Source organism: Arabidopsis thaliana, chromosome 5 (genome assembly GCF_000001735.4).
Source record: "Arabidopsis thaliana chromosome 5, partial sequence".
NCBI classification, from domain to species: Eukaryota; Viridiplantae; Streptophyta; class Magnoliopsida; order Brassicales; family Brassicaceae; genus Arabidopsis; species Arabidopsis thaliana.
Window position 1 is genome coordinate 22,720,988 of NC_003076.8, and position 10,961 is coordinate 22,731,948.

A 10,961-nucleotide genomic window follows, 5' to 3' on the forward strand; every position below is an offset into this window, starting at 1 on the left:
TTAAAAACAGAATCTTATTTGTTACTTTATTCTATTATTTTAGTAATAGAAAAATTCATAAATATATCACTTGTTATAAATTGTGGTGGAACAAAAGCAAACAATGGAATCATATACTTTAGAAAAGAAAAGAAAAAAAATGGAATCATAGGGCCTAGTTAAACTATAAAGCACATTGCATATCATTCGGCCCATTAAAGGCCCAAATATTGGCTATATGCGTTTTGGAGGAGAAAATATAGCCGTTAAAGTGAGAAAAGGTCTCTTACTATGTTATCGCAGCAGTAACAACATAACGTAAAAAGAAAACAATCCGACCGTTGTACATATAGCCGTTAAAGAACAACAATTTAAATACCTGAAATTTTGTGAAAGAAAAGGAATTCTTACTAAAAAAACACAACGAACTCAAATCTTCAATCTTCATCTTACTCTCTAATTGCTTTCCTATTCCGATCTCTGTTTCTTCATAAAGTCTCAATCTTTTTTTTCTCTATGGCCGGAACTAAAGATTCTCATGTAGTGGAGATTCCAGTAGATGAAGAGCATAAAGAGAGACAACAACAACAACAGTTGGTTGCGGTCTCAAATCCGGGAATGGGAATACTCAAAGTGATTCAGCAGCATCCGTTGTCTGAAATCTCAGAGAGTCCAGGACATTTGTTGCTTTTGAAGTTATGGCAAAGAGAAGAAGATTTGTTCTGTCGTCGTGTTCTTCTTAAAGAATCAAGACTAGAGTCAATCAAAAGAGAGATCTTTCAGCTTTGTTGTTTCTTCCTAGTCTTCCATGGGTTCTTCTTCACACTTGTCTACTCTTCTTCTTGTTCTGATGATGCTGACGTGGTGAAAAGTAATGCGGTTTGCAAGAAATGGTGGATACCTTCTGCAGTGTCATTAGCTACTTCATTGGTTCTGGTGTTTCTTGTTCAAGCTAAGCTGTTTGTGTTCTGGAAAGTTTACAGAGGTGTTAATAGGGAGAGGAATGATAATAGAACGCTTACACGGTGTGTTTTGGAGTTGAGGATGAAAGGGTCGAGCTTTGATTTGTCGAAAGAGCCGATGAGTGGGAAGAGGATGAAGAGTTCAAGCGTTGAGATCAAGTGGAAACCTGTTACTTGGTTCTCTCAGTATTTGATAACTATTGTTCTTCTTTGCTCTGCAGGGTTGTTCTTCCCGGTCTCAAAGTTCATCCTCTGCGGATTTTGACAAACTCTTCCTATTCACTGTTTGTTCGGTAAGCAAATCGTGTGCTCTTCTTGTTCTTTAATCCAAAATTGGACTCTCAGTAATAAATGTGTTTTCTTTCTCAGGACTCTGCATTCTTTCTTCAACCTTCATTGTGGGGATGATGCTTTTGGTCCGATCTTACCATTGGCCTCTGTTCTAGCTTTGAGAGAGTAGCTGTCAAATCTCCCAGACTGAAGATTCGCCGGAGGGAATAAGAACAACCTGTAACTTTTAGCAGTACTCACACATAGTAGAAAATTGATGTAATTCGGGATTAGAATTCTGATCTTGATCTTATTAATTTCATTCTTCGTTAATAATAAACAACATTGCTTGTATAGTAACAAATTTTTGCAATAAATAAAATGCCAGATTCAGAACTGCAAACTTTCAATGTATTTAGTGATACTGTAAGATTATTCCAACTTGATATACTGACAATACATATTTAGGTACACTAGGCACATAAACTTTTTCTAACTCAACAAGGAACAATCAAGTGGAGTTGTGTATCATGTTTCCCGATTCAGTGCTCTGTTCCTACGAGCTCTCAAAACCAAATATCCGGAAAACACCTGCAAAGAGATCCAAGTTGTTGTCATTGTTCATTTTCTGCTACCAATATTAGAGTTTTGAGTTGTTGCTAACAATGAAGTACTAATACGCGGTAGTACCTTCATCAGTATTATACTTGGGATTCTTGTCATCACCTGCATATGCAAGTAAATTGTATTTGGGATTCCACTCAACACTGTTCATGGCTGCCCGACATGGAATCTGATGCACCGTCCGCCCGGTTTGGACATTAGCCTGTTTGGTAGTTAGTGGTCAGATACGAGGAACTAATCTCATATTGAGGAAACTACATTGAAATTAGCAGTGTTTAAGTCTGGGCAATCACTTACAATATCAATGAATAAATCTTCACTGGCTGAAGCAATATACTCTCCCGAATAGTTGAAGCTTATTGTTCTGACTGGCCACCTGTGAGAAATAGTTATAAATTACTAACATGTAACAGAAATTAAACCTTTTTCTACTCTATGGAAAATTCATGTTGATACTCACTCAAGTTTGGTAAATGTTCTCAAACAAAGCATGTCTGAGATATCCCAAAGGCTTACTAAGGAATCCGCACTCCCGACAGCAAAATATCTGTTAAGGTAAAGAGGAAGAATTAGATGCAAAAGCAAAAAGATTATCATTCGTGTCTCAGAGGCCAGCCCACAAATGTAAATATATATTACCTCCCTTTAGGATCAATTGCAATACAATAACACCCGGCTGTGTGGGCTGTGAGAGTGTCAAGTGGTTTAAGAGATGGATATGAAAGAACTTCAACAGTGCCTGAGCAGGACAACATACAAAGTAACTTTCAGTAAGATCATTTTCTCAAGTTCAAAAACAAAGAAATCTTTGGTAGGGAATCGTGTGCAGGAAAGTACAGAATTTAAAATCCTCACCAAGTCCAGTAGTCAAGAAGAAAAAATCTCCAGGCATGTTCCAAGCAATCTCATTAACCTGTTACAAGAAGACAAAAGATAAGAGAACATTCCATACGGCACCAGAAAATTACTTGACGATTATTACATGAACAAGGAACTTAGGTGACATATAACCGCATGAGCTTGAAACAGGAGATACGGAAGAGCCTTATAAAAAAAAAGCCATTAATAAAGATTAACATGAGTCTGAGCTTACGTTACCTCATAATTGAATTTGCGCCTGTGTAGAGGTTTAAACTTACGGACATCCAGAATTGTAAGCTCATCATCCTACATTGGCCAGTAAGAGAAAGGACAACGACTATGAAAAGGGATCTATCAAGTAATCCATAGACAGTAAGAACAATGAAAGTGTAAAGATATGGGGCTCGAGACAATACCCTATTACCAACAGCTACATGTGTCCCGTCAGGTTTGTAGGTGATGTTTATATTCTCTCCACTAAGTTCTACCTGCTGTGTGCATTTTCCACCTGTAGAACTCGAAGAAGACATATCTCAGCAATTGATAGTAAAACATACAATAGTAGCCACATATCAAAAACCTGATCAAATTCCTCTCTTATGGAATCTGGCTAAATAACTAATTTATAATTCTAAGAAACTTAGATCCGATCCTCATCAATCAATAGTCTCCGCGATATGACTCAAAAGCAAAGGCCAAGATTGCGAGAAATATTTGTGAATGACACATAGCTAATCCATTAGAAAATATACAGATTTCTAAACCAAGCTCCAGGCATATTTCAGGAGCAAAACTAAACGATTAAAAGAATATAACTTACTGCGAGCATCCCAAAGACGAACGCTTTTATCACCAGAGGCAGTAGCAACAAGATCTGAATGTTTGGGATCCCAACATAGCTGATCCACACTATCAGTATGACCCTTTAGCTCAAGGTCCTTAGCCTTGCTCTGTATCCACACACCACACAAACAACCAAATTACAAAAACTACATAACTCAAAAAGTAACAATGACAAAGATAATAATCGAGTTTTAACTCAATCTACAATACTTCTCCATATGTATTCATCATCATCAAAAACACATAGAAGTTCCCATAGCTCAAAAAGGTAAAGAAATTACATGACCGTGTGGTTCGATATTCCAAATGCGAGCCGTTTGATCAACAGAACCCGAAGCAAGCTTTGTTCCATTCGAATTCCAAGCTACTGAATGTACCTTCAATCCAAAAATTCCCCCAGATTCAGCAAAAAACTAGGGTTTCGCAAGTTTTATTGAGTACAGAAAATTAGACTGGAGATAGAAAAAAAAAACCTTCTTCTTATGACCTTGATATTCTCTGCTATGTAAGCTCTTGAAAGGAATCGTCGTCTCCTCCATTTTTTAATTCTCAACTCTTCTTCTTCAACCTTCCTTCGCGGCCTACTGAATATCAGAGCTTCGCTTCCTGAAACGCAGCGTTTAGTCATTCCGGTATAGATAAACCGAATCGAATTTTAGTAAACCGGATGTAAAAAACCTTCTAGATGGTTAAGAGTCTTCAGAGAGAAACTAACAAGAAGAGCGGTAAAATTGGGTAAAATATGAAACAAAGAAAAAAGGTGAAAAAAAAAACAGCTAAGCAAACAACAAGTAATCATTTCACAGTCTCTATAAAATGACCTCTTAAATCCACCGACGTTATAGAGAGACAACAACAGCTTTGGTTCTGCCTCCGCCGCTTCTTCTTCTTCTTCTAATCTCCGACAGATTTACTCTGATTCTGTTGTCTTCGAGATGATGATGATGTCGTCGCTTGGTGGTGGTGGTGGTGGAGGAGGAGGAAGTGGTGGTGGTATTGGTGGTGGCGGCGGAGGGAGGTTTATGACGTATTCGTCGTCTCTTTCGGTGCCTCCTTCTGCTCCTCAGTCTCCTAATTACTCCGGTGGTCTCCGATCACAGTCTTCTGTCTTCGTTGAGCAAGAGAAGTAATCGAATCTTAGTTTTTCATCTTCTTTTATATTTTTGTTTTTTATTGTTTGGTGATCTTTTATAATTAGCTGATGTATCTGATGAAGTATGTTGATCTTTGCTTTGCTGATTTTGATTTTTAGATCTTAATAGTGTATCTCGAATCTGGATTTTTGTCTTTTTTGTTTTCTTTTGATTATATTAGGATCTATGTTTCGGAACTAGCTCAGTCTATTTCAGATTTGTCTCAATCCAGTTCATTTTTTGTAAAGCATAAGTCTTTAGTGTGTGAGGATCATTTCATTGGTTGTGTTCGTTTCTGTTATTGTTGATTTCTGTTCTTGGCTGATGAAACTGTTAAAAAAAATACGATTTTTGGAAGATTGACTAGATCCACTTCACAAAAGAATGGAAATTTGAATCTGGTTGTATCGATTTAGAGTGAATTTGAGTGTATCTGTTTGTAAGTTTGATGTGTCTTTGAGGCTTTTTTACTAATTTGGATACTCTGCACAATTTCTGTTTTGGCAGGTATCTTTCAGAGTTACTTGCAGAGCGTCATAAGCTTACTCCATTCCTGCCTGTGCTTCCACATGCATTTCGGCTACTAAACCAAGGTGAGCATTACTGTTTTTGTTGTTTATTATTTGTATTTTCATCTCACATAATACTTCATTCTTTGCTTCAGATTCATGAAGCTATAATACAGTTGATAAACTCTTAAACAGTACTGCTAAGAGAGACCTAATTGTTAGCTATTAGAAGTAGATCACGAAATGACTAATTCTATATTTCTTATACTGACTTCATTCTATTTAACCAGAGTGTATTTAACTAGAGTGAGAGCAAAAATATATTTTAAGCTAACTCAATTAACTATGCTGTCTCTCCATTCATTGGTGTCTTGGTGACTGATTTGTTGACTAATTCTAACTGGTGCGTCTTACTCTTGCAAATTGACATTTTTGGAACAGAAATTTTGCGTGTAACCACACTGTTGGAGAATGCTACAGTTTTAAGTCAGAGTGGGCTTGACCACCCTAGCCCTCTGGCTTCTGGAGGGATATTTCAGAATGCAAGAGCTGACATGAATGGATGGGCCTCCCAGTTTCCATCAGAAGTATGACTACTAACCATTAACATAACTCTCTAATTCATACTACTGCAATAGAAGTTTTATTGACTTAAGTTATAATACTGACATAACATATTTGACTGCTTTTAGTCCTAGTTTATCATGACAGGTAGGCTAACACTTCATATCCGTAATGTTTGTATGTTCATACCTTAGATCAACACTAATTAGATACTCCACTATCCTCACGAGTAGGATTGAAATTAATGCTATAATTTTCTCATATATCTGTGGTCACTGTATGCATATTATTAGGATATAACAGCTACAGGTTGAAATGCCTTGATACAGTGACCACTCTCATTGAATGAAGTTCCAGGGCAAGAAGTTGCAGTATTCATGTGCTTATGCTTAAAGGTTGATCTTGCTTCTAATTTTGTTGGTTGATCATTTGCAGAGATCTGTTCCATCATCTCCGGGACCAAATTGGCTTAACTCACCTGGTAGTTCGTCCGGTCTCATCGCCAAGCGTACAATCAGGGTCGATATTCCAGTCGACAATTATCCGAATGTATGAACTTTCATTTCTACACTGAGATATACTACTTCCTGGTTGGAATGTAACTCCTTAATTTTCTATATGGCAGTTCAATTTTGTTGGTCGCCTCCTGGGTCCTAGAGGAAACTCCCTGAAGCGAGTTGAAGCAAGTACTGATTGCCGTGTTCTTATAAGAGGAAGAGGAAGTATAAAAGATCCAATTAAGGTATTTATTATTAAACTTTACAACTTCATTTGTATCTACATTTCAATGTTTGTACAAGGTGTTAATATATTTCTTCTTGTAGGAGGAAATGATGAGAGGAAAACCGGGATACGAGCACCTAAATGAACCACTTCATATCTTAGTGGAAGCAGAATTACCGATTGAAATAGTCGATGCACGGCTCATGCAAGCTCGGGAAATACTTGACGATCTTCTTACTCCTATGGTTTGTTTTTAGCTCTCCCCCTCCCTTTGATTTTAAACCAGTTATTGTTACAAAGTTTTCACACTCGGTTTCTGTTTTATAGGAGGAAACCCATGATATGTACAAGAAACAACAGCTGCGCGAGCTAGCATTGCTCAATGGAACTCTTCGTGAAGAAGGATCTCCAATGTCCGGTTCTGTTTCTCCTTACAATAGCCTTGGTATGAAGAGAGCCAAAACAAGAGAAGGGTAAAAACCATCGAACAGTTTGGCTGTGATCATAAAGCAATATGAAACCGATCCAAAAGTCGACACAAAAAGGCCATACCACTCTTGACGACACGGTACTGTCTCTTGTCCTTGGGGTAGAAATGTTGTATATATGATTTATGAAATGTGTTTGTCAGTCTATGTATCATTGTCCCGGAGAGAGATCAGATGACAAAATTGCAACGGAAACACAAGAGCTGATGAGTCTCTGTCTCTCTCCGAGACTTTGATTTTGTTTTTGTTTATGTTTTTATGTCTGGAAAGTTGGGTTCCAACAGTTTTCTTTTAAGTTTTTTGTTTATTTGTTGTTTTAGCAAAAAGAAAACATTAAATCATGATGATGGTTTGTGTCTGGTATTGGTAATGATAATAATCATAATATGTTTTGGATACATAAACGTCAAAGTAAAGCTTGTTTCAATATGATATGTGGAATTATGTAAAGCAAATGTTCTGTTCTCGAGTATTTTTCACATTTTTATTACTGGAAGTCGACATTTTCTATTACATGTCAACTCTGTTTTCAACATTGAAAGATTACTTGATTAAACTTTAAACAGATCTATATATTTAAGTAAATCGGTTAGTATACCCATATGTCAATCGGTTTAATGGCCTGTGACCCTTATAACCTAGTTTCTTGTGATGCAAGGTAGCTTTCCTTTACTGTTTTACAAAAAAGGCCTATTCAAAAATTGTTATGTACTTTATATAAAAGATAATTTTAAAATCCTATCGAATTTGGTAAGAGTAACATCTTACATATGAAATCTACCATTCACAAATACTACTTTATTAGTAATATGCAAATGCATAACAATTTTTGTAATGTATAGATTTTATTTGCATATAAGAAAGTGTTTTTCTTTTCATATAAGAAAGTTTTTTAAGAACAAAAGGAACATATGTCAAAAAAAATTGTGATAAGTTTTCCACTTTTCCCTTTTCCCCTTAAGGTACCAAATCTTTGCAATCTGAAATAAATATCATTTTCTTTTGATTTCCTGTTTCTTTTTTGAAAATTTCTTGTTTAATCCTTCTTCTATTTTCTTTTTCCAAATTTGCATAACGTTTCTTATTATGGACAAAAGAGTCAATGGGCTCCGTCAGTAAACGATTGGGCCTTATTATAGCCCATAAGTACAGAATCTAGCTCGCTACGTGGCAAAGCTTCACCGCTCGAAAGAGAGGAATCTATATAAACCGTATCGATGCTAACAAGTTTCATCTTCAAAACAACCCCTTGAGATTTCCGAAGATCATCAAATCCAAAACCCTAGAAACCGAACAAAAGGTAGGTCAAAATTAGCTCCGATAAATCTCGATTTCGATTTGAATCATCGTTACTCTTAGGGTTTATTCGTTTCCCAGTTCTTGATCTTCGTCGTTTGATTCTCTCGCGGTTTTGTTTCCTTGCGTCGATCCATGTGTTTTTTCTGTTATCTTGGTTCTAGAATATTCTCGTACCTACTTCTGATGATTTACCTTTAACTGATGCGTAATTGCTTGATCTGTTTCTGAATTGTTCGTTGATTTTCTCTCTGTTTGATCGAATTCTGATCGGATTGTCTCTTGGGCTTGAGTGTTTGATTTCGAGATTTTTCTGGTTGATTTCTTCAGGAGGTGTATCTTAGGCTAATTATCAAAGCTGATTTGCATAAAGTCTTTCCTTTTAGGATAGCTATGTTCTTGCTCCATATGTTAACTGGTTTTTGCTGTGTACTGCTTTTGCATCTGTACTTGTAGCAGTATAGTAATTTTTTTGATTTGATTTTGTTCCTAGCTAGCAGAAGCTAGGACTATTCAATGGCGTCGAAAAGAATTAACAAAGAGCTTAGGGACTTGCAAAGAGATCCTCCTGTGTCCTGCAGTGCAGGTGAGTGTTTTAATCTATGATATCTACTGTGAAATTTAAAGAACCACTTTGATAGATTCAGTAGATGATGTAGCATTAACCTCAGAATCAGTTTTAGGAGAATGTTTTTTTTTTTGTCCTTAAGATACATTATGAGCTATTTAGATTTTAATGAATTGGTGATGTTATTAGGTCCTACGGGAGATGATATGTTCCAATGGCAAGCAACTATCATGGGTCCAGCAGATAGCCCGTTTGCCGGAGGTGTGTTTCTTGTTACCATTCACTTCCCACCAGATTACCCTTTCAAGCCACCAAAGGTAACAGAAGTTTTTTGTTTTTTGTTATGTTTATTTGTGTAGCTTAATGAATTTGTTCATCCACACCATTATGATTTAGAGAGAGTGTTCAATCAAGTAGGCTTTTTGTGGCAATAAACCTTCATTGTTTATGATGCAGGTTGCCTTCCGGACCAAGGTTTATCACCCAAACATCAACAGTAATGGAAGTATCTGTCTTGACATTCTGAAAGAGCAGTGGAGCCCTGCACTTACCGTATCCAAGGTGATCAAATTGTTTCACTTCCTTACTTTTTAGTATAGCATTAGTCTATTTTCCACCACACCTTCTTGTGACCATGTCTTAGTTAAATGGTCATGTCTTAGTTCGTTCTCTGATGTGATTATCTTCTTTGACCAACCTCTCTTTACATTGGTTTTATGAACAAACAACATCGCAATCCCTTGGATATAGTCAAGGCCATTATCATAAAAGATTGAGCTCTGTTATTTGTACCCTTGTCTAAATGCTGTGATATGGATTAGTCAAGTAAATTCTAGTTATCTCTTTTAATAGGAGTGTTACATTATGTTATAATGTTTAAAGGCCTTCATTATCGCTGTTGATGACATGTTATCTAGATTTAATTTGTTTAATGACTCTCATTAGCGAGACAATGATAATCTTTTATTTGCATATAAGCTGAAGAACTAAAGTTGGTGGTGCAATTTCCGCAGGTTCTTCTGTCGATATGCTCATTGCTGACGGATCCAAACCCTGACGATCCTTTGGTTCCTGAAATAGCGCACATCTACAAGACAGACCGAGTCAAGTACGAGTCCACAGCTCAATCCTGGACTCAGAAGTATGCAATGGGATGATAACAAGCAATAATACCCACCACCAGTACATTGCGTATTAAACAGGAGAAATAAGAAAGAAAGAAAAAAACTCAGTTTGGCTTTTACTTTGGCTACTTTTGCTTATTAGTTTTTTTTTTTTAATTATATCTTGAAGCTGTGTGTTGGGTGTGTACATGAGCTTTATGCCTTATTTGAAACATTGAGATCTTGCAAATGCTTTTAAGCCAATAATCCGCTATCATGATGAGTCCCTTGCTAGTAGTGTAGAAGAATATCACATAAGTTTGCAGATAATAAAACATTTGCGCATAATAGTGATTGTGAAATTAGATTGGAGTTGGACCAACACATTTTGGTGATCGTGACAAGTTTATACGGTGTTAGATTCCTATTGGCAAACTACTATAAAAGTCTTGAGAATAGAATAACAACTGAATATGACTATTGACTTGATCCATTTGTACGGTTTTCTCTTTCTTTTTTATTTGAAAATTTCAAATTGGGTTTGGAACAAGTTATATTTAACTGGTTTACGAATTTAGCTACTTATTCGGTCTTTTTCATAGCTGACAAAGATACATAATGTATATAGCTGTTAAATAAAAAAATGAATTCCGTGTGACTTCACCATTAGAACGCGTTTTTGGTTGGGTGAGGTCTGATGTGCATCAGAAACAAGTGATTATTTGGGGGGAAATAAATAAATTCGAAGAAGAAGTGTTTATAAATTTAAATCAAAATGTTGAATTCGGTTAAGTTTGGTCGACCATACGAAGCTTCAAATATTGATGACATTTAAGAAAGAAACGCATGAGGTAACAGTGTAACTCAACAGTTAATGCGAAATACACGAATACACGCGATGCAAAAACCGCAGAAGAAAACGTGCGCAAGCAATTTATTACCAAATTGATCCCAAAACGACGTCGATTCGATTCACATAAACCAAAACGACGTCGGATTGATGCAATCATATAAAAAAGAAAGGCGTGGAAGGAGTTA

The 10,961-nt window shown here is 36.4% G+C and overlaps 4 protein-coding genes across 5 annotated transcripts; 3 read left to right on the forward strand and 1 right to left on the reverse strand.

Annotated features, from left to right (window-relative positions):
* The first annotated feature begins 385 nt into the window (after positions 1-385).
* AT5G56120 (RNA polymerase II elongation factor) lies at positions 386-1,626 on the forward strand. Its single transcript, NM_124994.4, has 2 exons — positions 386-1,234; positions 1,311-1,626. The coding sequence occupies exon 1, from the start codon at positions 496-498 to the stop codon at positions 1,204-1,206; it is 711 nt and encodes a 236-aa protein (NP_200423.2). The 5' UTR covers positions 386-495; the 3' UTR covers positions 1,207-1,234; positions 1,311-1,626.
* TEX1 (Transducin/WD40 repeat-like superfamily protein) lies at positions 1,495-4,112 on the reverse strand. The gene is made up of 11 exons (NM_124995.5): positions 4,013-4,112; positions 3,821-3,916; positions 3,517-3,646; positions 3,113-3,204; positions 2,934-3,002; positions 2,691-2,748; positions 2,475-2,574; positions 2,296-2,382; positions 2,133-2,211; positions 1,902-2,037; positions 1,495-1,802 (listed from the first exon to the last, which is right to left on the reverse strand). Exons 1-11 carry the CDS (start codon positions 4,076-4,078, stop codon positions 1,768-1,770), a joined length of 948 nt encoding a protein of 315 aa, NP_200424.1. The 5' UTR covers positions 4,079-4,112; the 3' UTR covers positions 1,495-1,767.
* Positions 4,113-4,250: 138 nt separating this feature from the next.
* Positions 4,251-7,486, forward strand: AT5G56140 (RNA-binding KH domain-containing protein). Its single transcript, NM_124996.4, has 7 exons — positions 4,251-4,665; positions 5,180-5,265; positions 5,623-5,768; positions 6,181-6,294; positions 6,371-6,487; positions 6,570-6,713; positions 6,796-7,486. Exons 1-7 carry the CDS (start codon positions 4,475-4,477, stop codon positions 6,943-6,945), a joined length of 948 nt encoding a protein of 315 aa, NP_200425.1. The 5' UTR covers positions 4,251-4,474; the 3' UTR covers positions 6,946-7,486.
* Positions 7,487-8,027: 541 nt separating this feature from the next.
* Positions 8,028-10,328, forward strand: UBC30 (ubiquitin-conjugating enzyme 30). 2 transcript variants are annotated; one of them, NM_180867.3, is made up of 5 exons: positions 8,028-8,256; positions 8,746-8,838; positions 9,010-9,137; positions 9,277-9,381; positions 9,834-10,328. In NM_180867.3, exons 2-5 carry the CDS (start codon positions 8,769-8,771, stop codon positions 9,975-9,977), a joined length of 447 nt encoding a protein of 148 aa, NP_851198.1. In that variant the 5' UTR covers positions 8,028-8,256; positions 8,746-8,768; the 3' UTR covers positions 9,978-10,328. The 2 variants fall into 2 exon arrangements, with proteins under 2 accessions (NP_851198.1, NP_001318808.1); NM_001345178.1 differs by having other exon boundaries at positions 8,195-8,256; positions 8,753-8,838; positions 9,277-9,645; positions 9,834-10,200.
* Positions 10,329-10,961: the final 633 nt, after the last annotated feature.